This window comes from Pyrgilauda ruficollis, unplaced genomic scaffold (genome assembly GCF_017590135.1).
Source record: "Pyrgilauda ruficollis isolate IOZ18807 unplaced genomic scaffold, ASM1759013v1 scaffold12, whole genome shotgun sequence".
NCBI lineage: Eukaryota > Metazoa > Chordata > Aves > Passeriformes > Passeridae > Pyrgilauda > Pyrgilauda ruficollis.
In genome coordinates this window covers 3,488,987-3,513,674 of record NW_024510321.1, presented here as the reverse complement: position 1 = coordinate 3,513,674, position 24,688 = coordinate 3,488,987, and the positions used below count along the sequence as shown (strand labels likewise).

The window sequence follows — 24,688 nt, the reverse complement described above, 5'->3', positions numbered from 1 at the left end:
CTATCTTCAGCAGGATTTATGATGGATCTGTGTGCTTGGAGTTTGCTGTTGGATACTCAGCCATAGGCTGACCATTCCAGGAAGAGCTGGGATGAAAAAAGGAATTAACCAGCAGAAGTTTAGTGTGATGGGCTTGAGATTTTGTAGGTGTTAAGGTTGTTTAAGAGGACTGTGATGCATTAATTTAACCTCTTACATAGCATGGACAGAGGAACTTGATCTTCTGATAGCCACAACCTGTCTTTTTTGTGCTGGATGCTTAAAATCCATTCCAAGATAAGAGGATACTTAAGCCTTTAAGATTGCTTAGCAGTCAGTAGAGCTGGAAACAGCACAGTTGGATGAGGAGCAAAATGATACTGGGTAAATCAATTCCAAATCCTGAGGGATGCCCATGGTGTGGCAGAAAGCTCTGCTGAAGGAATAGCACCAAAAAACCTAATGTATGCTGGAGTTTGAGTTGAAAAGCATCTGCTTGAACTCTCCTGCTAGTCCAGCATGAGAAGATAGTGTGGGAAGAAGCTGTGTCCTTCCTTTCTAAGTGGAAGATAGAAATATGAATCAGGGGATAGAAATCTTTCATCCTGTGATAATGAAGAAATCTTCCATCCTAGGATAGTGAGATCAGCACTGAAGAAAATACCTGGAATGCACATTTGGCTGATGGAGATGATTCCTCTAAGGAAAAAAAAAAAAAAAAAAAAAAAAAAAAAAATTTTAGAAATCAATAATTATCTCATTTGCTTCTCCTGTGTTTTGCTCCTTTGGAATATGGTTGGAGATTGTTTACCCACAGGTGATTGTTTCACTGGATTCTGCTGTGAGTTGTTTTCACTCTTTGGCCAATCAGTGCCAAGCTGTGTCGGGACTCTGGAGAGACTCACGAGGTTTCATTATTATCTTTTTAGCCTTCTGTAAGTATCCTTTCTGTATTCTTTAGTATAGTTTAGTACAGTATTCTTTAATGTAATATAGTATCACAAAATAATAAATTAGCCTTCTGAAAACATGGAGTCAGATTCATCCTTCCTTCCTGCCACAAGGGACCCCACAAGTACAACGAAATCCCATCCATGTGAGGCTTTCCTCCAGTGACACAAAGCTGCCTCGTGCTGCTGCCACCAGCTCCTTGGATGCTGCATTGGGCAGAGCTCTTTGGACCACTGTTGTAATGCTCTGGCTCAGCACACCCCGTGTTTGCCTACCTGGTTTAAAGTGTTACTAGTTCCTGAATGGAGAAACTGTCTGCGGGAGCTCAATAGCTTCCCTGCTTTTCAGCACTGCAGCTTTTAGGAAGTGGCTGCTGCAGATGTGGTCAGATGAGCTGTTGAAATTAAAACATGATATGGATTTCATGTGAAATAGCTGCTCCCAAATGGCTGCATCCATCTAGATATTCCTAATCTGGAGTGGAGATTAATTTTTAATCTGTTTTATTTCACTGCAATATATCCATGAGGCTAAATTGAAACAAAACAGTATTATTCCAGGATAAACACGCTGTCCTGTGGGTATTGAGAAGGAACAGGAGCCCGAGCAGCTCTGCTGGAACAGCTCCATGTGTGCACAAGCCACAAACCCATTGCAGGCAGCTGCAGCTGTGAGAGGGAGCCTGTGATGTGGAAAATCTCTTGCAGATGATATGTCAGTCATACCTGAGGATCAGCCAGGAGGGAGGGATAACAAACAGCACTTTTGCTTCCCAGTTGAAGGTGTGCAGCTTGTAAAAAACTTGAGTAAATATAGAAATAAGATGCTGGGACTTACTGGGGAATTGCAGCGAGGGGAACAAGTGGTTTTAATGTTGGAGAATAAGAAGTAAAAACAGTTGAAAAAACAGAAATGGGAGCTGGTGCTCCTGATCTTGATCAGTGTTTAAAAAGCAGCGAGATTAATCAAAATTCCTTGCAAAGGAGCATGTTCTGGGGTGCTGGCACGAGGCCTGCTCCGAGTTAGCCAGCTCTGTCACAGGTGGCTCTGCAGGACTCACTGGCACTGAGGGTCGTGTGAGGAGATGAGGAATTTTTCAAAGTGGTTCTGGGAACTCATTAGGCTAAAAACCCACATAAATCTACGGTGGGTGTAAGCCATCACTGTACTTTCCCCTTTTAATGTGCCTGAGCTGAGCTGCCTCACCCCTCCATCACCCCCTCCTCTCTTGGTGCTTGCCTGCCCTTGTGGACATGCCAAACCATGCCCCTCCCTGACCCCTCTGGGCAGGCTCTGGGGTAGGGAGAGGAGTTCCCTCCCAGCTCCCAGGGTTGAGGTGCATTCAGGGGCCTTCACAGCAGCAGAAGTTTCCACACCAGGCTGCCTCCTCATCCTCATCCTGCCTTTGCAGCTGGCATTGTGCCAGCGATCCCAGGCAGGCTCGTTGTCCCCAATGTCCTCACACTCAGAACTGTTGTTATTTTAGGCTCCTGGGTCCTCTGTTTGGAAGCAATGCAGGATGCCACATTTTCTCCTTGATAGAGTTAAATAATGATGGTTTTATTTTTTTTTTTTCCCTTTTATTTTCTTTCTTGCCTTCTCCTTTCATGGGGGGTTGTGATGCTTTTTTTGCTTTGGGTGTTTACACATCCAGACAACCCTGCCTGCTGGTGCTGGTCTCTATTTCAGCACAGAGCTCCTTCCTTTGAGGTTGTCTCCACCTTTATTCTGTGACAAAACGAGCCCATCTTCACTTTGGTATTACCTTTAGGGCTGTGAGTTAACGGAGTTAAGAGCTCTGGTGTTTTTCTCTTGGTCATTTAGAGGTGCTCAAAGCCCTGGTGCCAAACAGCTGATCCAAGTTCCAGCTGCCCAGGGTCAAGGACTCATGTGGAAACTGGGTGAAATACCCCTTGGCTTTTTGGGTTTTTGTATAAATTGGCTTTTGCAAAGTGGAAAATGCTCTCAAAACTGATTTCCCTGTTTTGTTGTTTAAGAAATCAAAAATCCATTGTTTCAAAAGAGCAAAGAGAAGAGGTACAGGGCTGCAGCTGAAAGTGCAAAGCAGTAAAATGCTGTGGGATCCTGGACTCTCACACCCCTGTGGCATCTTCTTGCCGTAGGGGAACGCTCAATTTCATCTCACTTAAACCCAACGAGTGGTTTGGGGTGACAGCAGTGACACTCCAGGCAGATTCCTTGTACTTGATAATGTGCTGTTTCACCTCTGGTAGAAATGGGATGCTTTTCATCCAGCCCCAACATCATCTGTGCTAAAGTCGTTGATGATTTATGTGATTTTTCCCCTTAAATTCAGGGAAATCTCAGCAGAAGGGTGGAGCAGAGCAGGAAGCAGCAGCAAGCAAACACTGTCTCTCCATCATGGGGAAAGATCCTCCTCCTTCCCTATTAGGAGACAATAATAATGAAATAATTATTTTATATTCACAGCTGGTCAGAGTACCCTTGCCTGTCTCCAGACTTACCTCATGTGTTTGCTGGGAGTTTTTACAGGATCAGAGGGCTCACTTTTTTCTAGTTCACACCCCTGGAAGTACTCAAGGCCAGGGTGGACTGGGTTCTGAGCAGCCTTGTCTGTTAAAGATGTCTCTGCTCATTTCAGGGGACTGGAATGAGAACATTTTTAAGGTCCCTTCCAGCCCAAACCATTCCATGATTCAGGGAAATTGCATCCTTGCTGGGAGCGATGCTGTAATAATGTGTTGATGGGGAAGTGATCCAGGCACTTTGGCTTTCTCTCAATTAAACTTTACTGAAGGTTTACCTGCTGGAATCAGGAGGACTTAAAATGAAAATGGAGACATTCAAATGAAGGTAGCACACAGAGTCTGATGGTGATGGAAAATGGCTGTGAAACATTAGGGATGGCAGACTGAAATCTCAGTCAGAAGGCAAATGAAGAGTAAAGATAAAAAGTTCCTTAGAGGTGTTTGCTTCAAAAAGAAAAAAAAATTAAAATAAAAATACTGGTTCACACCTGAAAGATTTGGCAATTCAAAGAAAGAAAATGCTTGAAAAAAGAAATTAAAATTCCATGTATTGTTTGAAAGGCAAGAAACTGCTGCCTTAGAAGTGCCATTGGCATGTGTGGCATGTTCTGAAATTGCTTGGGAGAGTATATTGGATTGGGGTGGGGAAGGGAGGGAGAGACTAATTATATATAATCTTAAAATGAATTAGGTGATATAAATGTAATGAAAGCAAATCCTGTTCCTGGAGAGACTTTTCAGTTTGCATTTTGATATCCTAGGGCAATGGCATGTTGCTCTCTGACAGACAACCATTTGATTTGGAAATATGTGAATAATTGGGAAGTAAAACCTCTTTGAATTTGTTCCTTTCCCCTCTAGCACTTGAAGGACTAATTATAGGAAGAGATGCAGAATGCCCTGTGCGGGCACGGATGCAGCCAAGTTTCTACTTTGCTGGTTGCATGAGTCACTGTGCTGCATCCTGTGCTCTTTGATATGTGTCCTTGCTTCGAAGAATTATATATTTATTTTGCAGATGGAGAGGTAAGTGTGTTCTGCTCCACGTCAGTGAGCCCTTGCTGGAGACACCTGTGCCAAAAGGAAGCTCAGCAGTCGGTGCTGGAGGCTGGGAAGGGCTGGGATGTGCGGGTGGTTGGGTAGGAGTAAACACCCGTGTGAAGAGTGAAAGCTTCAGCTTCTTGGCAAGGCTGGTGCTGCTGGCTCGACTGAGAGGCAGCACCCTATTTTAAGATGGTTTTAAAATGGGTCTGAAGATCCTCCTGTCTGCAGTTCTCTGCTTACCAGCAGCCAGATGCTGACCCTGTTCCAGGCAGGAGGGACCATCTCCTCAGTGCCTCTCCCCTGGATGGCACAGGAAAAATTGATGTGTTCAGCCTGAGTTCTCCGAGAAGAAGAGAGGGTTAACCAGCCTCATGGCTGGTCTGAGGCACCTGGTCTCATTTATCATCTCTGCCTCTGCTCAGCCCCAAGAAGGTGGGTGTGCCAGGGGAATTAGGGCCAGCATTGGTGTGGGAGACACCGAAAGCATGAATAAAAATACTCCTCAGTCTAGAAAAAAAGCAGCATTTCACCCTCTGGAAGAGCTCACAGATCCTATATAATAATACTTTACAAAAGTATGAATGTCTTAAAAATATATGAAGTCCTCTCCCACTGAAGATAAGATGCATGATGGGAGCAAAGCTGCTGCTGGGTTGGGCTGTGTGAGGGAAGAGAGGGAAGCACTTACAGCAAGGTGATGGATAAAAAGCTCCCAGCCTGTGTGTGAGATCTGTAGTTCCCAAGCTGTGCTCAGCAGCCCTGTTATAGTGTCTTCCCTTAGACTTTAGTTGTTTAGGTAACATGGAAAGTTTTGGATCTTCTGACATGGATGAGTCAAATATTCCTGGTGGCTCGATGTATAACCTTGAGCTTGGAGCTGTGCCTCCTCCTCTGGCTCTCCCCACCTGAGATAACTGGGGTGGTGACATTTGCTGCTGTTCGTAAAGCAGTGCTGGCATGGAGACCTGCAGAGTGAAACGGGGTAGGATGCAGGATGTTCCACTCACTGTTCTGGCCGAGAGCCGACGCACGGGGTTGCTCAAAATGCAGCACATCCTTTGTCTCACCATCTTTAGGCAATGTGGTGTTTGGGAAGAATCTTAACACAGTGAGGACCAGATGTATGTGAAGCCCTTGGGGCCATATTGAAATGCAAATGGAAATGAAATAGTGCATTACTTCCAAGAGTGGTCTAAAGATGAAAATGCCGTGTTGGGAGACTGTGCATCAGAAGCGGATAGCTGGGTGTGAGCCCTGGCAATGCTTTATCCTGTTGGGAAACCTGCATGCAATGCAGTGTTGTATTCAGGGTTTTGAGGCCATTGTTACACAGATTATTTAAGCCTGGATGCATTTTTAGCTGGACTTTGTCTAAAGAATAAACATAGCCAGGGCTGTTTTCCAGTCATCAGCTAAACGGGCAGATCAAGGGCTTGAGTCAGCGATTCTTGCAAAACATTACTGACTATCTTCAAAAATATTTCCTAACACTTCTTGCTTTTCAAAATGTAATCATGCATAAAGTGATGTACGTTAGTTTTGCTTTGCAAATGATGCTGGTGCCTGGATTCTGTGTGTGTGTGTTGGCTCTGCTTCTCACTTGCTTCTATGCTGCTCTGCTTCCTACATGCATGCCTGAGACACAACCCAAAGATGGGACTCGTCCCCCTCCAGGAATAAAAGAGCTACATTACCCCCTTCTGCAAAACCAGGATTTATATTTTTGCTGCATTAGGGAGGTGTGGCTTGTATGAGCAAAATTAACCTGCATATCCCACTAAAACAGCTGCTGCAAACAAAGGGCTCCAGCTTGTAGGTGTGCCTTGGATTTTGATTTAATCTGTAGAACTACTTTTCAGTAGAAACACCAATATTCTTCATATTTCATGGTGAGACAGCTAGTCCCCGTTAGTTTTCCAGTCTAGAAATTGTACTTTATATAGCAAGGAAGACAGAATGTTAATTTTTCATTATGCTGAGATGAAAGGGGGTTGTGAGATGCCAGCGTGGACCAAGCACTATGGTGACTTCTCCTTTCCACTTAGATTTTTCAAAACTGTATATTGACTTGTGGATACTCAATCTGAGATGTTTTAAACAGCTTTTGTTCCCTCAAGAATGAGGCACCTTTTCAAGATAGCTTAGGCTGGCTATCCTACGTGAAAATATTTATTCCCTTTGAAACTTCTGGCCCTTCCAGAATACAGCCAGGCAGGCACGTGGCTTCCTCTGGTTCAGTGTAAAGGTCACTTATGATGTGTTTTTAATGAATAATTACTACTGCATGCTTCCCTCTTTAAATGGCAGGGGCATCCTTGCTACATAAAACATTTAAAACTTGTTAAGATGGAAAATACCAGCAAAGAGATAAAAAGCCTGTGCAAAATCTCTGTCTATTGGGAAATAGTTGCAAGGGTATCAGGGAAGGCCTCTGGCAGGAAGAGGGCTTTGTGTTCTTCTCTCAGCAGCTGTCAGCTCCAAATGGCACTTCTGGGCTCAGGGCAGTTGTTCAGGGGGATTGGGTTTCTCAAATCCCAGCATGAAAAGAAATGCAGGCTGTCTCAATGGGTGGGGATGGAAATCAAGAGCGAAGTTGCAGTCAGTGACATAGTGCATTTGGTTGGTCAGTAGCTGCTTGGGTCTTTCAACATTTGACTTATTTTTAAATGATGTTTTTAGGTTGATGATATTTAGTATAGGAACTAGACAGTGGCCAGACTAGGCCAGAACAGAAGCCCACCCAGCCTGGTGATCAGACTCCACCTTTTGCTGAAATATGACAGGAGAGGAATAGCAGAACAAGAAAGTGCACGTGGTTCTTCTTAAAACATTATGGGGAACCTTCTGAGAAGGGGTTCCCCACATCAGCTGCCCTTTGGGTGAGGAACTGCCTTCTCCAGGTGTGCCTGATCCCACCAGCTGTGATCGGTCCACCCTTCATCACTTGTTGTTTACCACTTGTTTCATCCTTCATTACTTGTTTCACTCTTAGCAGTTGCCTCACTCTTGGAAAGCAGGGGCCATCTAGAGATGGACGAGGTTAATCAGCAGTTTTATTCTCTGGTTTTCATTCAGCACGAAGAAAAGTGCCTCTCTTAGTGCCCACCAGAGCTCCCAGGATATAGCCAGAACATCAGGTTGTTTTCCTGGGCTTGTTGTATTAAAGGAAGTGAATCCTGTACTAAAGTATTTATATTGAAAAGCTTGAACTGTGACATGATGTCCACGGAAAATATGTACAAGCAGCTTGGGCTGACACTTTCCTATGGTCTTTTCTTTGTTCCCAAAGAAAAACATAAAGGTGGAGGGATTCCCCTCTGTGCTGCTGCCTTGCCTGGAGCAGGTGTGTTCATCTGCTTGGTGTGGAAACAGATGGTCCTGCACCTTCCAAAAAGTTATCAAAAGTTCTGTTTGCTCTTCCCAGATGGTTGCAACGCCTTACCAAAGTTCAGGGAAATTGGCTGAAGAGCAGTGGGATCCATGAGCCCCAACCTAGTGGGGAGATTAGTGGTTTTATTGCTCAACTGGCTGCTGTCACTGTGAAGCTTCTCACATTGCCTTGGAGCTTTTTCTTTTCTTTAGTGAAAAATGGAATTTACTGGTGGCATGTCTTCCATTTCTGTTCCTGTTGATTAGCAGGAGTGTACAGTAATGTCACAGGAAATACCTTTTTATTGGAGAGGTGGGAATAGTTTGCATGCCTGTGTCCCCAGGTAAACCTGAGCAAGGGGAGGCAGAGAAAAGATGTGTTCAGGGCTGCAGTTTGCTCATGCCTCTATGGCTGCCAGTCCTCTGTGTGTACATTCCTGCAGGCACCTCTCCCACCTTTCAACTCAAGCACATGGACCAAAACAAGTGATTATTGCATCTTGCTGATGAAGCTCTTGAGGTGAAAGGAAAGGGTTTGACTGCTGCCTAAAATGATCTTGTTACAGGTTATGGAGGAGTATTTGAAAGATTTGGGTTGGAAGGACCTTTAAAGATCCTTTTGTTCCAAACCCCCCCATCATGGGCAGGGACACCTTCCACTGACCAGGTTGTTCCACACCCCATCCAAACTGGTCTTGAACACCTGCAGGGGTGGGGCATCTACATTTTCTCTGGGCAATCTGTGCCTCACCACCCACACAGGAAAGAATTTTTACCTAATTTATGCTTAACATCTTTAATTTTGAAACTATTTCTCCTTGTCCTATGACTACAGGCTTCAGTAAGAAGTCTTCCACCTTTCTTGTAAACCTCCTTTGCACACTGAAAGGCTGCAGTAAGATCTCCCTGGAGTCTTCTCTTGTCTTGGATTCTTATTGTATTTCCAGTGATAAATCCCTCTAAATATTCATGGTGTCTCTGAAAGTGCCCAGACAAGGGCACCCTCATCTCCTTATTCACATACATCAGCATCTAAATATGTGGGAGCAGCATCAGAGGTGGTGCTAGTGGAGATTCCCACCTATCCAAGGCCAGGAAACTGAGAGTACTGTGCTGAATCTTAGAATATTACTTTATGCTCTTTTATGTAATATTGGAGCCTGGTCACCATGGGAACTAAATGGCATCCAAATAGAAAGTTGAACTGGAAGGGAATGTACCCAGTTTCTGGGCTGGAGATGTTGAGCTCAGGTCATCCAGAAAGCTTGGACATGGATGGAGGGTAAGTTCTTCTTTCACTCCGTGGGCACACTGTGGTCCAAAGTGTTTTAGTCTTCCTCTGGTGTGAGAAAACCAGGAAGGAAAAGACCTGTCCCACAGCACACAGGTGTTTTATTGCTTCCCACCCATGAAACAGGATTTCAGCTTCCTGGGACAATCTGCTCAAAACCATTTTTATTTCAAAGTGGGATCTGGATGCTGCTTAATGAGTGCAATCAAAATGAAAGCTAATAGGTGACTTTATTTCCCTCCCTGCCCCTTTACATAAAATCTCTTCAGCATCTCTTTTATAACTTGTCTTTGGAGAATCACTGCAGTTATCCAGACGTTTCTTCCGTGCCTTTCATTATTGTAACAGAAACAATCACTGGAAATTGCATGATGGTATTGGGTTGTGCTGCATTCCTTCCTCAGGTCGTTTGACAGCAGCTTTTTTCAGTAGACCCAAAGGGGAAAGGTACATTTCTGTAAACATGAGACAAGTCCTAGATGTGCTGTAGCCACTTGGGAGAAAATTCCATTGTAAAAGAGGCTCTTAAAATTGCTCATGTGGGATTTGCCATTAAAAGCATAAAGACTAGAGAAATGGACTTCTGATTTGGCTGGCAACTTACTTCTCATCCTCAAAGAATTTTAGGAATGTCTTTACTTCCTTTTGTAGGGCTTAAGGCTAGTTTGTGATTGCAAGGGCCAGAGACTTGCTTTTTTTCCTGCCTCCCTTCTCTTTTAGGACTGGCTTCTGCTGGCTTGTTAACTCTTGAAATACCAGTGTACACTGGGGAAGGAGCATGTTTTAAAAATGTGGTTTCTTCTGCAAAACTTGAATAGTCTGAAGGTCTAGAGTGTAATGCAAAAGATGTCCCTTGCACCAAGGAGTTATCAAGTATTTTCACAGGTACTGCTGTGGGCTGGATGGAGGAATCTCTCTTTGGGATGTGGTAATGGATGCTTGATCTTCATCTTCAGTGTAAGGCTGGCTAGAAATTGTGCTTGTGCTTTTTTGTGCACTGCACTTCCATCATGTCCTTACTCTTTGAGCCAAAATGCACCAGGGTGTCTGACCATCACTGATTGCTCACGTGCTGGGGGAAATGCAGACTGGCAGCTAAAATGTGCATGTTCATTCTCTAGAACATGAAAAAGTATGGGGATTTTGTCATAGTGTATTTTACATAGCATATGAATGTTTTTTGCGCAAAAGGGCTTGATTGCCCATCAACACAGTGAGCTCTTGAGCTCTGCTGCAGCTCAGGGCTCTTTGCAAAGAGCTGGGCAAACATCCCCTCCATGCTGCTGCACCATTTCTTGCCACTGAAACCCTTAGTTCCTCTGAAGAAGTTTGGTTTTCTCAGGTCAGTAAAGAAGACACCCCAGTTGGCACCTACCAACAACCATCCATCATCATGCTGGATCTGGGGTTTGAACTTAGACATCTGTAAGGTTTTCTCTCTGTCACTGCCTCCCCTTCAACTTGCTGGCAAGGAGAAGCTGTGATGTAGTAGAAATCTTGGAAACCTGATTTCTAGGTAGAGATAATCTTATTCTACTGAGAGCATTTTCAAATTAATTCTTCCTTGAGTTTCCCACTTGCTCATGTAATCTGCTGATTAAGTGACTCATCTCTATGGTGTATTTGAATTCTGGTCAGTGATGGAGTTTAAAACAGTGATTTTTGAACCGGTTCCATGGTTTAGAGTGGTTGTGTTTTTTATTGGCTTCCTTCTTCCTGCTGAGAAAACTGCTCAGATCCAAGCTTTGATTATTCAAGTAGAAGAGGGTGACAGAAACACAAACAAGCATCATTTAGTTCTTGGGGACACGTTTTCCTGATGCTTGACCTTTTGGACTTCCCACATCTTCTTGTCCATTTACATGCATTACAGTTTTTCCAATTACCAGTGAATTAAATTTGGAATTGTGGTATTTGGAAATGTCAAGCAGAATCAATAGAAAAGCACTTGGGGCCCAATCTTAGTAGACTCAGCACATTTTAAAGCATATTTGAAATGTCCCTGCTGATAAGTCTCAGAGGACCCTGTGTAGATTATGAATTGAGGTGTTGCTGTTCTGGTACCAAAGATCTCTGTGGCTTGCCAGGTGTGCTGTGCTGTGCTGTGGTGGACACACATCACTCTCTCCCTGGAGAAAACCTTAAAAATCAGGAGCTCTGAAAAGCATTTCTGCTGGTGGCAGTGTCACAGGATGATGAGGACAGCGGGATGAAGCAGATGCACGTGAAAAAGCTCGGAAAGGCATCACCACATGATTGTTGCTGTTCCTTAAACCTCTGCACTCCACAAGGAGATGCTCCCATACCCTCTTTCCTCTGCCTGAAAGGAAATTCATTTTCCAGGCTTGCTTTGAAAGCTTTTCAAAACTTCACTGTGTGTGGGGAAAATATTTATGTAGGTACGTGATTTCACTTCCTCCTCCCATGCTCTTTGGAGACCCCATGCTGGCTCCCGAGGAGAATGGAGAGAACAAATGATTGTGTTCTAAATGTCATTTCAGAACTTGCTGCATATTTTACTTAGTGATTTGTGGAATCTGGTCAAGACTTGCCCTCTATTTGATTTTCAGGAGTGCAGTTGGAAATACCTTAATCTTGCAATTAAGCTCTAATATTTTCCCTTACAGAGGCTGCAAAGTTTGGCTGCTGAGACACCTTCCTGGTAGCTTGTGTGCAGAGTGCTCAGCCCACAAGGGGCCATTTTTCATGCCAAGGAGTAGTCACTGCTGTTACGAGCCAAATAAATGGCCTGCTTAATGCTTTTATAAATGCACACCTCAAATTCAAGGGGGAAAATAACCGAAAAAAAATTAATAACTATATGCCTGTTCAGAAACTTGTGGTCTGGGAGAGAAAACACAACCTCTCCTTTATGGAACTCCTCCGTGGAGCAAGGCATTTTCTTGGTGAGGCTGTGCAGAGGAAGCCAGGAGGTGTCTTCCAGTGAACTGGGGGGATGGAGGAGCATCATTTCAGAGATGCTGCCTGGGGTGGCATCCTCAGGGCTGGTCACACACAGACAGGGAGCAGCTCAGCAGCTCTGGGAGTTTGGATGGGATCTGCAGCTTCTTCTCCACCCTGTGCCATGCACAGGCAGGCAGCAGCAGTGCCCTTTTTGCATCTGTGACTTCGTGCTTGTTGGGGCTGCCTGGAGTTTGATTTCATTCTCTTGGGTGTAGCTGAGGAGGAGTATGTATCTGTGCAAAGAAAAAAAGAAAAATAAATTAGGAATTAGGCCTTTTTTGTGTGTTATTACTAATCTGGTTTGAGCTCTGCTGTCCAAATTGCCTCGTTTGTGACCCAAAGTGCATTTAAACATGAACTGCAGAAGCACCACGGCATTAAATGCTTTTGATTGATCTCCCTGATGGTTTTATTAAAGAACTAAAACCTTTTTGGGGGAGACAGATACAGTTAGTGATGTGAAGGGAGAAATGTAATTACATTTTTGGCTTTGTCCTTAACTGAAATGATACAAAATAGGATTTTCCTAATGGATAACTAAAATGATCTCTTCTTTAAATAAAATATAGAAGTGACCCTATGAGTTCAAGTCAAAAATGCTCTGCTTCCAAAAATTGATTAACTGCTGGCAACATTTCTGTCCTGCTGCACACCAGGCCAGCCAGCAACCTGGCCAAACCTCCCTGGATCACTCTGCCTGGCCAGAGGAATGATTTACTGAACCTTTTCCTGAGTGATCCTCCCCTTTGGGCCAAGAGATTACTCTCATTAGCTCTGTGTGCATGTATGTGTGTGTGGACACTCAATATTTCACTCAGCTGAGTATCTCTGTCATCTCACTTGGCTCTGCAGGGTCTGCCTGGTTTTGTGGCCTTGTGAGGAGCTGGGATGCTCGCTGTCCTTCTCCAGGTCCTTCTCCTTCCCATGCTGTTCAACTTAAAATACCAGGGAAATTATTCAGAAGAATGAAAGCATTACTGCATCCTTTCCCTGAGCTGGTAGTAATAACTCCTAAAACACACTCCTTACATTTTATAAAACAGGTTTTGCATTCTGTTTGGGGGAAAATTCTAATGAAGATCTAATTCTTGGGAATAATTTTCTTGTTATCATTTAGTGACTTAAACCCAAGTTAAAAAAGAGATATATGGGGAGGGGGGGTTGCTACACAGATGTCCGTGGAAGCTGTGAAGTGTGAGTCATGGTGTGAATATAGAAGCCCTGAGTTGTCATCCCTGGTGAGCAGGGAGGATGTATTTCTTAATATTAAAGTTCCTTTTTTAATTTTAAAAGAAAATATCTTAAAGCCTCCTGTCCTTTCGAGAGTAGTTGTCAATGGCATCATTGCAGGTTACCATGGCAATATATGCTGAGATAATAGATTAACAGCCATTGATTGACTCAAAAACTTGGAGCTCTTTTACTGTGGGATAAACGAAATCTATTGACAGAAAACAAAATTCCAAGTAATATCTTCCCTTGGCATTACACCTTTGCTTTCTCAGTGCTGCCTGTGCCCAGATTTACCTGATCTGGCTTAAGAACCAAAACATTTTGCAGTTATAAATCCTTCTAATTAGCCATCCCTACGTCCAACTGGTTGGATGGGGCATCTCTGCCTGGACAAACCCTGGTCACTGAGGTTCCCAAAGGTGGGGAAAGGTGAGGTTCCCAAAAGTTTTGTCTTGAGACGGAGGCTCTGCAGAGTCACAGGGGCTTGTTTCTGCTCTGCTGTTTAAAGACTTTAGTGAAAGAACAGGGGATAAAAGCAACAAGTCTCCAAATCCTCATGTGCAGTTACGTGCTTAACCACAGATGTCATCACGAGTTTGATGCTTTGCCTAAAAATGTATTTAGCCCCTATTATGTAAGTACAGCAGGAATGAAATCACCCTGCTTGGGGAATAAGTGTTGGAGCAAGGCTTAGAAATCTCACATTCGTTTTGGAGAGATGCAACTGGGTGGTCTCTCTAGAGCAACATTTTCCAAACATTCTCAGTTGCAAGCCTTCAACCTGGCTTGATTTTGAATTTCTAGCAACAACTATTTGAAATTCTTTAATTTGCAGTCCTGCACATGATTTCTGGGCAGGTGTCTGGCAGAGGGAGAGCTGGGAGACAGCAGCCCTATTTTTCCCTGCCTTTCCCTCTTTTTCCCTGCCTTTTCCTCCTCACCAGTGCCTCCGAGAGCTCTCCACACATGCTCAGATTGTGGTCCCCCACTTGAAGGGTGTGCCAAAATGCAGCTGTGGGTTTGGAGGCAGCTGGTTTAGCATCCCCTGGGAAGGGGGTGAAGTGGCTCATCCCAGCAGATGCTGAGCTGCAAGGTGAGCACCCAGCAGCCCCTGATTTCCCAACCCTGCCACGGTTCGAGGGGGAGCTCTTGAAAGCAAACCCAAACCTCAAACAAAGGGCCCGACTTCCATAATCACACGTGCAAGAATGCATCCGCAGTTGCTTAATTGCTGCATGCAATTACCCTCCAAATTAGAGGGCAATTACCCCAATTCAGTGTACAATCTCTGCCGTTTTATATTATAAAATTACATGTACAAATAGCTATATAGGGACATAACGAAGTGTTTGCAAATAACTTCAGTTGCATACACTGTTTCATATAGAAAGCCTGGTGGTTTTGACAGTCAGGCAAACAGACTGTCTGGTAAATCACTCAGTGTTTATGCAGACTATTTTGACACATCCCATCTTTTCGTATATACTTTCATTTTAGGTTTTCAAAAGGGGACAGGCAGACATAAAGAGCTGAGATTTATAGCAGCCTTGGGGAAGATATTCCCTATGTATCTAATTATGAGTTAGGAGCCTGGCAACTGCTAACACCTAGACCTGGAGTTGCTACACTGGATCTTGGCTATAATTTAGAAGCTGTTGGATAATGATACAGCCTCAGTGATCTGTCAGCGACTCCAAATTAGGAGAACAGGGTTTAGTCTCAGATCAGCAGCAAGGTCCCATGTCTCAGCAGGTTGAAGTCCTTCAGTTCACGAGGATCTTTTTTTAATGAGCTCCCTCTGTGCCTTGTAACTCCCAAGTAGAGGCGAGAGGTCTTCCCATGTCGCATGGTGCTTCGACTACTCTTCCCATCATTATGTGCCTCAGATGGGTGCTGGGGGTCTTGCTTGGCAAAAACCTAGTGATACTTCAGTAATTTGGAGCAGAAAATTGACCCAGGGGAATCAGCATAATGACAGTTCCTCAGGACTGAGGTCAAAAAGTTGATTTCCACCCCAAAAATGGGCGATGGTGGGCAGCCTCCCTCGGCCTGTGTGATGTATGGGAGTTATTTGGGCTTGGTATTTTGTGTAAAGGTATTTCTGTGCAGCTTTTGTTTGAGGACAAGCCACACTGCGTCATCCCCGAAGCGCTGGGTGGATGCAGTGGGATGCCAGAAACCCATCTGCTCCTGCAAAGCCTGATTCTTCCCGAGACTCTGATTTCAAACAGGACTTCAGGCTTTATTGCTTAAATGACTATTTGTGGATTGTGATATTAAAAAGTTGATTGTTTTTGCCTGGCTGCTGGCACGAGGCTGTTTTCCATGGAGAGAGCTGGGGCTGAGAGTGGGATGCAGTGCTGGGTATGCTGTGCTCCTGCCCCATGTCCATGCTCCTGCCCCACATACATGCTTCTGCTTTGCAACTTTTTTTCCCAAATTTTGCATTGTGGCTGGTTGAATTGGCTTGGGCAGGAGACAAATAGGGGCCCAATGAATGAGACCAGGTTCCAACAGCGAGCTTCAAACACTTGCTTAGCAAAGATTTTATATCTCGTTGCACCCAAGTCCCACTGATTTTCTGCCAAAAGTTGAGCAGTTCTCTGGGGTGTTTATTTGCCATCCCACATGAGCAGGATGTGACCAGGCAGTGCCATCAAATGAAGGCACTCAGGAGCTTTCCTATGTACCAAGCCTGCTGTGAGGGAGATGACACGAGTCAGGAGGGGGAGAGCAGGACTGTGGGGGCACAACCCCTTTAATCTGTCTCAGCTGGTTTGTGACTGCACTGAAAGACTTGTTTCAGGAAAGGCCCTTTTGGCCAAAATTAATGGTGTCACTCCTGTCAGATGCTCAGGTTTGGTACAAGACTTCTCTTGAGCCAGGTTGTACTGCTGGGGGCACAGGGGAGCCCAGTCAAATCCTTGTTGTGCTGATGCATCAGCTGTGTCCAGTGGAGGGAGACAAGTGCTTCCTGCACATATCCTGGGGGAACACCTGCTGATTCTTCTTGCAACTTGAAATGAGAAGGAGGACATTGTTATCCACACCTTTGTCACTTGGCAGAATCATAGTTTGGGCTGACAGGGACCTTTAAAGGCATCTAGTCCAACTCGCCTGCTGTTGAGACATCTTCAATGACACCAGGTTGCTCAGAGATCTGTCCAACCTGACCATGTTTCCAGAGGTGAGGCATCTACCACCTCCCTGAGTGTTTTATCACCCTCACTGAGAAAAATATTTCATCCTTATATCAAATCTAAGTATTTTTTTCATTTAAGACCATTACCTAATGTCCAGCTCAGTGTTTCTTACAGACCTATGGTGGCCTTGGGAGTATCCCTTGCTCAATGGGGTATAGGAGGCAGGAAAATCTGCACAGCTCCCTGGGGATGGATGAGCAAAGCTCAGATTTTCTTTTCTTAGTCACCACCTTTCTCTCTCAAAGGGACAAGCCCCTGTTTTGACTCCCCCTCCCTCTGTTCAGTGAGGGTTTTACCGCAGCGAGTGCAGAACAGGCAGTTATCTGCAAACTTTGGTCTCTGCGTGATCCATTACAGAGCAAGGTGTGAGTGTTTCTTGATGAGCTAAAGCAGCAGGTAAATTAATACCCAGACCTGGAGCTGTGCCCCTTCCTGCTGAGACCATCTTGGGTACAAACAGAAGGGTTTCTTGCAGTCGTGAGCACCCAGCGGGGCGAGGATCCTACCAAATGGCTTTTAAAGAGATCTGAGAGCAGGTAACAAACACACAGGATTTTAAAGTGTCTTCTTAATGCAAGCATCCTTAGGAGCTGTTATAAAGAAAGCATACATCTATTTAGTCATCTAAAACTTTATGCATGCTTTTATTCAAATCATCTAAACTTTAACAGCGGGGGGAAAACTGGGAAAGGCCTTTTTCCTGGCGCGGTCGCTGTTTGCAGAGTTGGGTTTGCGTGTTTGCAAGCAGCTCTTACTCTTCAGCTGAAACTTGTTCCAGAAAAGACAACTGTCTTGGGGGAAGGGAGCCTGGGCTCAACACAGGATTTAGCAGCCTTGGTTTGCTGGTCCCAGAGCCGATACAGCTCCTGCTTCACATCTTTTCAACATTCCCTTTCCAAAGCACAGTGGAAATATCAAATCTCATTGCAGCTCTGTACATCGCACTGGCTGTCGTTTATGGTGGGGAAAACAGAGGCTACACAATATTGCCTGAGGTTGCAGATGATGGTGGTTGAGCTAGGATTAGATTTTGGGGCTGTTTTCCAGTGAAATGGTTCATTAAACCTTCCAGCTTTCTGGGAGATGGAGAGGAAATTTCTGTCTTGATCAAAAGTGATATTGAGTTTAGGATGGTAAAAATGATATTACAAAGTGTATTTCCAGGAGAAGAGAAGAAAATGATGAGTGAGGATTAGGTGTCAGGTACCAACTGGAAGCCATGTGACTTATTACAATGAGGGTGGTGAAACTCTAGCCCAGGTTGTCCACAGAGGTGGTGGCTCCAGAAGTATTCAAGGTCAGGTTGGATGGGGCTTTGAGCATCCTGGTCTAGTTGAAGGTGTCCCTGCTCATTGCAGGGATATTGGACTAGATGACCTTTAAAAATCCCTTCCAACCCAAACCATTCTATGATTCTATGCCGTTAAGATATTTATTATTTCCTTTATAAGTAAAAAGATATTGCCCTCCACCCCCACACACAAGAGAAAGCTCTTTTGCTTTCCTGCTGATTTAACCAGTATTTAGCAAAAATGCTTAATCTGCCCTAAAGAAGCACGCTGTAAGTATCAAGAGAACAAATATCAAGGCTTTAACAAGGAGTGTCAATATTGACATTGTTCTGTGTTGAGGGATATTGGTAGGTTGTTTTCATTATTGTAAGCAACTTGTCAGAGGAAAACTCTGATGGAGCTTTGCAAGAGCTGATAAAACCTGCAGGTGCTATTGAAATTGAGCTCTTGTTCGTGTGTGCTTTGAATATAATTTACAGTTTCAGAAGTCAGCTTTATGACATTCTCATACCCCTATTCCCTTGCAGTCTCTCCCATGATGCAGATCAAGCAGTCTTCCTAAAAAGTGTTATTGAAGGATTGAACACCTCAGCAGCTTGCAAAGAGATATTCCTAGTGTGATGAGTTTGCTCTGTGCCATGAAAATTACCCATTGCTGAGTCCAGGTGTTGGGACTGGGAGCAGGTTGGACCCATCACCCCTAGTTTATTCAGAACTGGTTTTCTAGCTAGAAACTCAGTTCTAGGCTTCACAGAGATCTGTCTATTTTGGGAGCACAGCCCTTTCGTTTCACCATCCTGCGGGACTGATTTGTGTTTTCTACCCAGTTGTCAACACATTTTATTGAGATACCTACGTTTTCCATGATTGCAATCCATCAAAATAATGGCCAGGCCCGACCTTACCTTAGGTTGGGCAATCCCAAGGAGAGATGGCTGCAGGGCATTTCAGGATTTACAGAACCATCATGGTACAGGGCTCATGGCATCTTTCGTGTTTGTCTGCTTACAAGACGTGTGTTTCATTCTTCGTTTTGTTTTAAACTAATCCTCAAAATGCCACAAAGCAGAGTATTTCCAGATGAAGAGAGGATTTCTAAGGTTTAGGACATAACAGGTCATCTGCAAATATCAGTGTTCCCTTTTTTGACTCTGGTTTTAATGGGTGTGTCTGCAAGTGTATTTCAGTTCTGCCACTTGGTGGCTATGGGGGAATTGTTTCCCTGGCGGCAGTAGGAGCTCCACACTCCTTTGGTAAGAGGCTCTACAGGAGGGAAGACCCACAGGCTATGGAGACTCCTTTGTTTTTGGTGGCCAAGCATCCATTTGGGGTGGCCAGCGTTGTTTGGGGAACAGAATTTTCTGTTGTTCAAGGTCTTGCTTGGGTGGAGAGGCACCATGAGCTGTGTCAAATGCAGCTAAAAACAGGGCATTTATCATATGGAGTCTTATCCAAATAAGCCTGAACCAGGATCTAAGTGAGAAATGGCCACTGGTTTGGCCCTCCTTTGCAGAATGAATATTATCTGTTCTCAGTTACATCCATGGAAGAAACTGTGTATTTTTAGGTGGTGTTTCCCAAAGTAGTGGTGCAGAGGGAGAAAAACTCCACTGCATGACATCCCAGCAAGCATCAAGTAGCACCCTGGCAGGTTGTCTTTGCTAAACAAGGTTTCTGTGGTTAGACACTATTGGGTATGCATTGCCTTGTGCATCTCCTGTTTTAGGGTCCTAAGGCTGAAGCATTGTCCAGAGGAGATCTGGGAAGGTCTCAGCTGGGCTCTTGGCTTCACCATAAGCTCCTGTGTGAGCTTAGGCAAACCTGACCTCTCCATCTCCCACCTCATCCCAGAGAAGAAGAATAATCTCCACGCTGTGCTGAAGCTCTCACTGCTGAGCTGCTCAGCTCCTGGGGAATCAAATGCATGCATCACCTAAAACAGAGCCCTGCGATTCCCAGGATCTATTTCTGATTTTACCTGAATGTTCTTGGGGCTTGATTTTTGTTTTCATGGCCAGGCCACGGGGAGGCTGAGACAAGGGAGTGCATCTACTACAATGCCAACTGGGAGCTGGAGAAGACCAACCAGAGCGGCGTGGAGCGCTGCGAGGGGGAGAAGGACAAGCGGCTCCACTGCTACGCCTCCTGGAGAAACAACTCGGGCTCCATCGAGCTGGTGAAGAAAGGCTGCTGGTTAGATGACTTCAACTGCTATGACAGGTAATAGCCCAGCTGGTTTATCCAAATACAGGTTTAAACAACCCTCTAAGTGTAAAAACTTGTGATTTTTTGCATAGAGGAAAATAAGGCAAGTCCAAGTTAATTGGCAAAAGCATCCCCTGTAATTGCTTCTGTTGCTAATGCAGCTCTCAGAATTGTTACTTACCTGCTTTGACTTTCTAAATAGAAGCTGCAAAAATCACTTTTAGGGGTTTTGTGTTGTGTTTTGTTTTGTTTGTTTTTTTTCCCTAGCAAAGCTTTGATAATTCTGGCGTTCGTTGAAAAACCTGTCCTGTACCATCAAGTGAAGAGCAATATGTTCTTCCAGGAGCATTTGGTGATAGAAGTGAAAACTTGGAATCATTTGGAGCTGTCTAGAAAAGCACAGATATCTGGGGGTGGTTTGGGGTTGAGATATTCTGACGTTTGTGATGTTGCAAAAAGTTCCACTGTTCTTTGGCTGAGTGAAGAGGAGGGCCAGGAGAAAGAGTGGGGAGCAAAAGCAATGTGAGTTTGTGTGTCACTGATTGTAGCAAGCTGAAAAGGAGTGAGGTTTTGTAGTGTGAAGGCTCCAGCCTCATTAAATAGCTGGGAAAATTAACTAGTCTTTTCTCACTTCCCTTGATGCAATTCTACAAAGGGGAAAAGAATTAAGGCTAAAGAAAACAGCCCTATGAAGTTTCACAGTTGAAAAGGACAATGTTCAGTAGCTCTAAGCTCAGGGTTTTTGTTAAAAAAAACCCCAAACCAATGACCAACCAACCAAGCCAAGCCCAGCCCTTTCAATAAGGATTAGCAACATAAAATTCAAGGATTTCCCTTGATATAACACTGCTGTGGGTCGATCTCACCTTTGTGCAATTCTCAGTTGTGCATCTTGGTCGCGTCTCGTTCTGAAAGTTTTAGGAAGATCAGGTGCTAAGCTGTGGGGTTAAGCTGGAACTAGATTTGTCCTGTGGCTGCAGTGTTTTCTCCCTTTGGTGCTGTACACTTCCCCTGCCTTTGTGCCTGCTGTCTTGGCTTACCTCGACTGTAAGTTGTTCCTCATCTTTGTTCTATTATTAGCTCCAGAGTTACTTTCCTACCACACCTATTCCCTTGCCAATTGAGTAGCCAGGCTCTATATATAGTTAAATTTTTATTCTTTCCCAATAAATCAATCCTCCTTGGCCCATTAGTCATCTTAATGCCGATTCTTCTGAGAATAGAAGGTCACTGTAGTTTCCTACTTCCAAGCAGAAGTGTTTACTGTAAACAGATTTCTCCTTTCAGTGCCTGCTCTCATATCCAGTGACACTTGTATTGTCACTGAGTGTCTCTGCAGGGATGTAGTGTTTCTTAAACTCTGTCATAATGTGTTGCTCTGTTACAATGGTAAAAAGTTTCCAGGGCTCCTCACCAGCCTTTTGCAGCCCTAGAACTGAGCATCCAGCATTCCATTGCCTGACTTTTCAAAGCCACAAGTTCCAGGGCAAAGCTAAAAAATCTTCTGAGAATTAAAAAACAGTACAAATACCAAAAGCAACATTTGAGATAAAGGTTAGCTTAAATAATATAAAGAAATAAACCCTCTTTAAATGCAGTCCTTTTCATTTTTTCTCTTCCCTTGAGTGCCCTCGGCAGACTTCCATGCAGGCAGTGTTGCATCCCAAGGTGGCAAAAATGGCTAAGAAGATGATTTTTTTATCAGTGGTGCTGTGCTGATGCCCTTTGTGTCTCTGGCACCTTTGGATGCCAGAAACATCCGAAGTTTCTGGGAGCAGCCTTGGCAGATGCACCTGTGTTCTGTGTCCCTGGATGCAGGGAATGATCCTGTTCTGGCTGCTGCAGCTGCTTTTGGAGCAGCACATGCTGGGATGTGCCAAGTGCTGCCTCCTTTGTCGCCAGAATGTGGAAAAATTTTGGAGTGCAAGGGTTGGGACGTTGAGGGTGACGGCTCCTTACTCTGTTCTTTATCTTGAGGAAACAAGAACATGGCACATGTACATTTAAGGTTATAGGAAAAAGGTAGTGTTTAAAAATCAACTCGTTTATTTACACAGCCCTGCTGGAGAGGTCATGTTCACATTCCCCTGCAGAGCACGTGAACCCCTCTGAAATGTGCCCTCCCTGCCACAGAAAAATGTGTCATTCTCTCCCTCTGTCTCAGCTGTAATATTTGCTAAGTGTAACATGTCATACATACCTGGATGGCTTCACTCAGAGACAGGGATAATGAACTGCAGATGTGGAGCAGGCTGTTTTCACTCATTAGCTTGATTTTTTAACCAAGAGATTTAGCAAAGGATGTGTTTTCTATTGAAGGCTCTAACACTGATGCTGTTAAATCCAAAGGGCTTGTTATCTGATTTCACAAAAAAGCATCTGGAAACGCTGTTTAACTTGTTGAAACATCTTTGTTCATTTGAATAAGTCAAATGGCTGCTTTTTTGCTTTGAAGTTGAAAAAAATGAGAGCCTGAAAAACAAACCAAGTGCTTCCCAGCTGAGACCTTGGAGGAGACAGTTTGGCTATAGCCATTTTTTTCCCCCCAAAGGGAGTAAAGCACTGAAAACTACCCAGGGCTAGGATTGAAGAGAGCCCTTTCCATTCCTCTCATGGCAGTATGTCAGTGATAACACAGAAAGGGAGGCTTGGCATGGGTTCAGAAATGAGTAATAATGTCAAACGCATATGATTGTTTTGCTACTTCCTCCAAGTGGTCGAGGGAAGGAAGTTATGCATATAATTTAGCTGGGCTTCAGGAAATAGTTTGATACAGTTCTCTGTGGAGAGCAGCTCTGCAAGCCTAATAACTAAAACCAGGGCATAGCACAGCAAAAGGTGGCAAGGAAGGGAAGCAGCATTTAAGAAACAGAAAGAAATGACAGCTAAAGTACTGCAAAAATCACTGCACATCTCTTTTGGCATTGATCTGTGGGGAGAGGGAGGATGCGTGGAAGTGGAGTTGGTTTGATCCATGGAAGTCCCCTAAGGCCTTGCACAATGTGGAAGGAAATCTCAGTGCTGGGAAGGCTGTAGCAGTACCTGGATAAGAGGCAAAGGCAGAAAATCAGAGCTGCAACCTGATTTTCTTAAAGGGTTTTTTTTTTTTTTTTTTTTTTTTTTGTGCAGCTTCTATCTTTCTATGGAGGAGACAACACTTGAAAATTAAATTTACAAACTCTAGAAACAAAATGAGAATCATAGGAGCCTCAAATGGTTAAGGTTGGAAGGGACTTTTAAAGATCATCAGGTTCCAGTCCCCTGCCATGGGAAGGGATACATTCCACAGGACCAAGGATGATCTAAGTCCCAAGGTTATGTTTAACCTTGTAACACTTCCAGGGATGAGGCATCCACAGCTTCTCTGGACAGCCTGTTCCAGCGCATCACCACCCTCAGAGTAAAGAATTTGTACCTAATATCCAACCTAAACCTGCCCTCTTTCAGTTTAAAGGCATTACCTTGAGCTCTCACTGCATGCCCTGAGACCTGCAGCTCTCTCCTGCTGCAGCAGGGCTGTGGCTGCTGCTGTCTGGTGCCCTTCGAGTGAGCAGAGCTGGTGATGCTCAAGGCTGTGGGAGCAGCCTTAGCTCAGCCCTCATCATGTGTGCTTTATGGCACAATCTTTAATTGCATCATCAAATACTTCTCTGCCCTGGCAGCGTTCATATGGGCTGTGGGAAAGTCACTGCTCAGGGACTGAGGCGTCTCCCTGTCGTTTTTCTCCTTCTCATTCTGTTAGCAGCAGCGGCTGTTATTTATTACTCACCATCTAATGCCCTCAGTACATATGGAAGCATTTGTTTCCTTTGCAGTCTTTTCAAGGGTCTTTGCTATCCACTGGGGTGTTTGAGTGCCAACTTGTTCTCCCTAAGTGGAGACTGCTGATCTGTGCAGTGCAGCTGCAGGAAAAGGTGTGTGGAGAAGTCAATTTTGGGCAGATTGGCTCCCACAGGCAAGAGACAGGAGTTGGCTGACAATGTTTTTCTCTCCCCTTCATTCCATGTCTGTCCCTCCCTGGTGCAGGCAGGAGTGTGTAGCCACAGAAGAAAACCCTCAGGTGTTTTTCTGCTGCTGCGAGGGCAACTATTGCAATGAGAAATTTACCCACTTGCCTGAAGTCACCGGCCCAGAAGGTGAGTGACTGGGAGGAGGGGGAGTTGGGGTCTCTTCCTCTTGACCCATTTTCCAAGGACTTTAATAGAAACATAGAATGTCCTGAGTCGGGAGGGACTCACAAAGATCATCAAGTCCAACTCCTGGCCCTGCATAGGAAACCCCAAGATTCACACCATGTGCCTGGGAGTGTTGTCCAAAAGCTCCTTGAGCTCTGAGTTTGGCACTGTCACCACTTCTGTGGGGAGTCTGTTCCAGTGCCCAACCACCCTCTGGGTGAAGAACCTCCTCCTAATATTTGTCCTAAACCTCCTCTGATCCAGCTTCATGTCAACATTGACTTGCTGGATGTTTTGGTTACAAAGTCAGAAATCCTTTGGCTACAGTTCTTTAAGAATAGTTTTTTAAGGTTATTTCACTGTATGGCTAAAGCTGTACCAACACTTTGGATAACATCAGTAAGGTTAGGTTTTCTTTATGGTGGACAGTTCACTGTGGGATGTTACAAAACAAAATTCTACACAAGGGGAA

The 24,688-nt window shown here is 44.5% G+C and overlaps 1 protein-coding gene across 1 annotated transcript in view; it reads left to right on the top strand.

The window, feature by feature from the left end:
• ACVR2B (activin A receptor type 2B) overlaps positions 1 to 24,688 on the top strand; it is a 97,127-nt gene that overhangs the window by 56,248 nt on the left and 16,191 nt on the right. The window contains exons 2-3 of the mRNA XM_041488075.1: positions 19,849 to 20,056; positions 24,068 to 24,177. Coding sequence (XP_041344009.1) covers positions 19,849 to 20,056; positions 24,068 to 24,177 — 318 coding nt within the window. The remainder of the gene's footprint in view (positions 1 to 19,848; positions 20,057 to 24,067; positions 24,178 to 24,688) is intronic.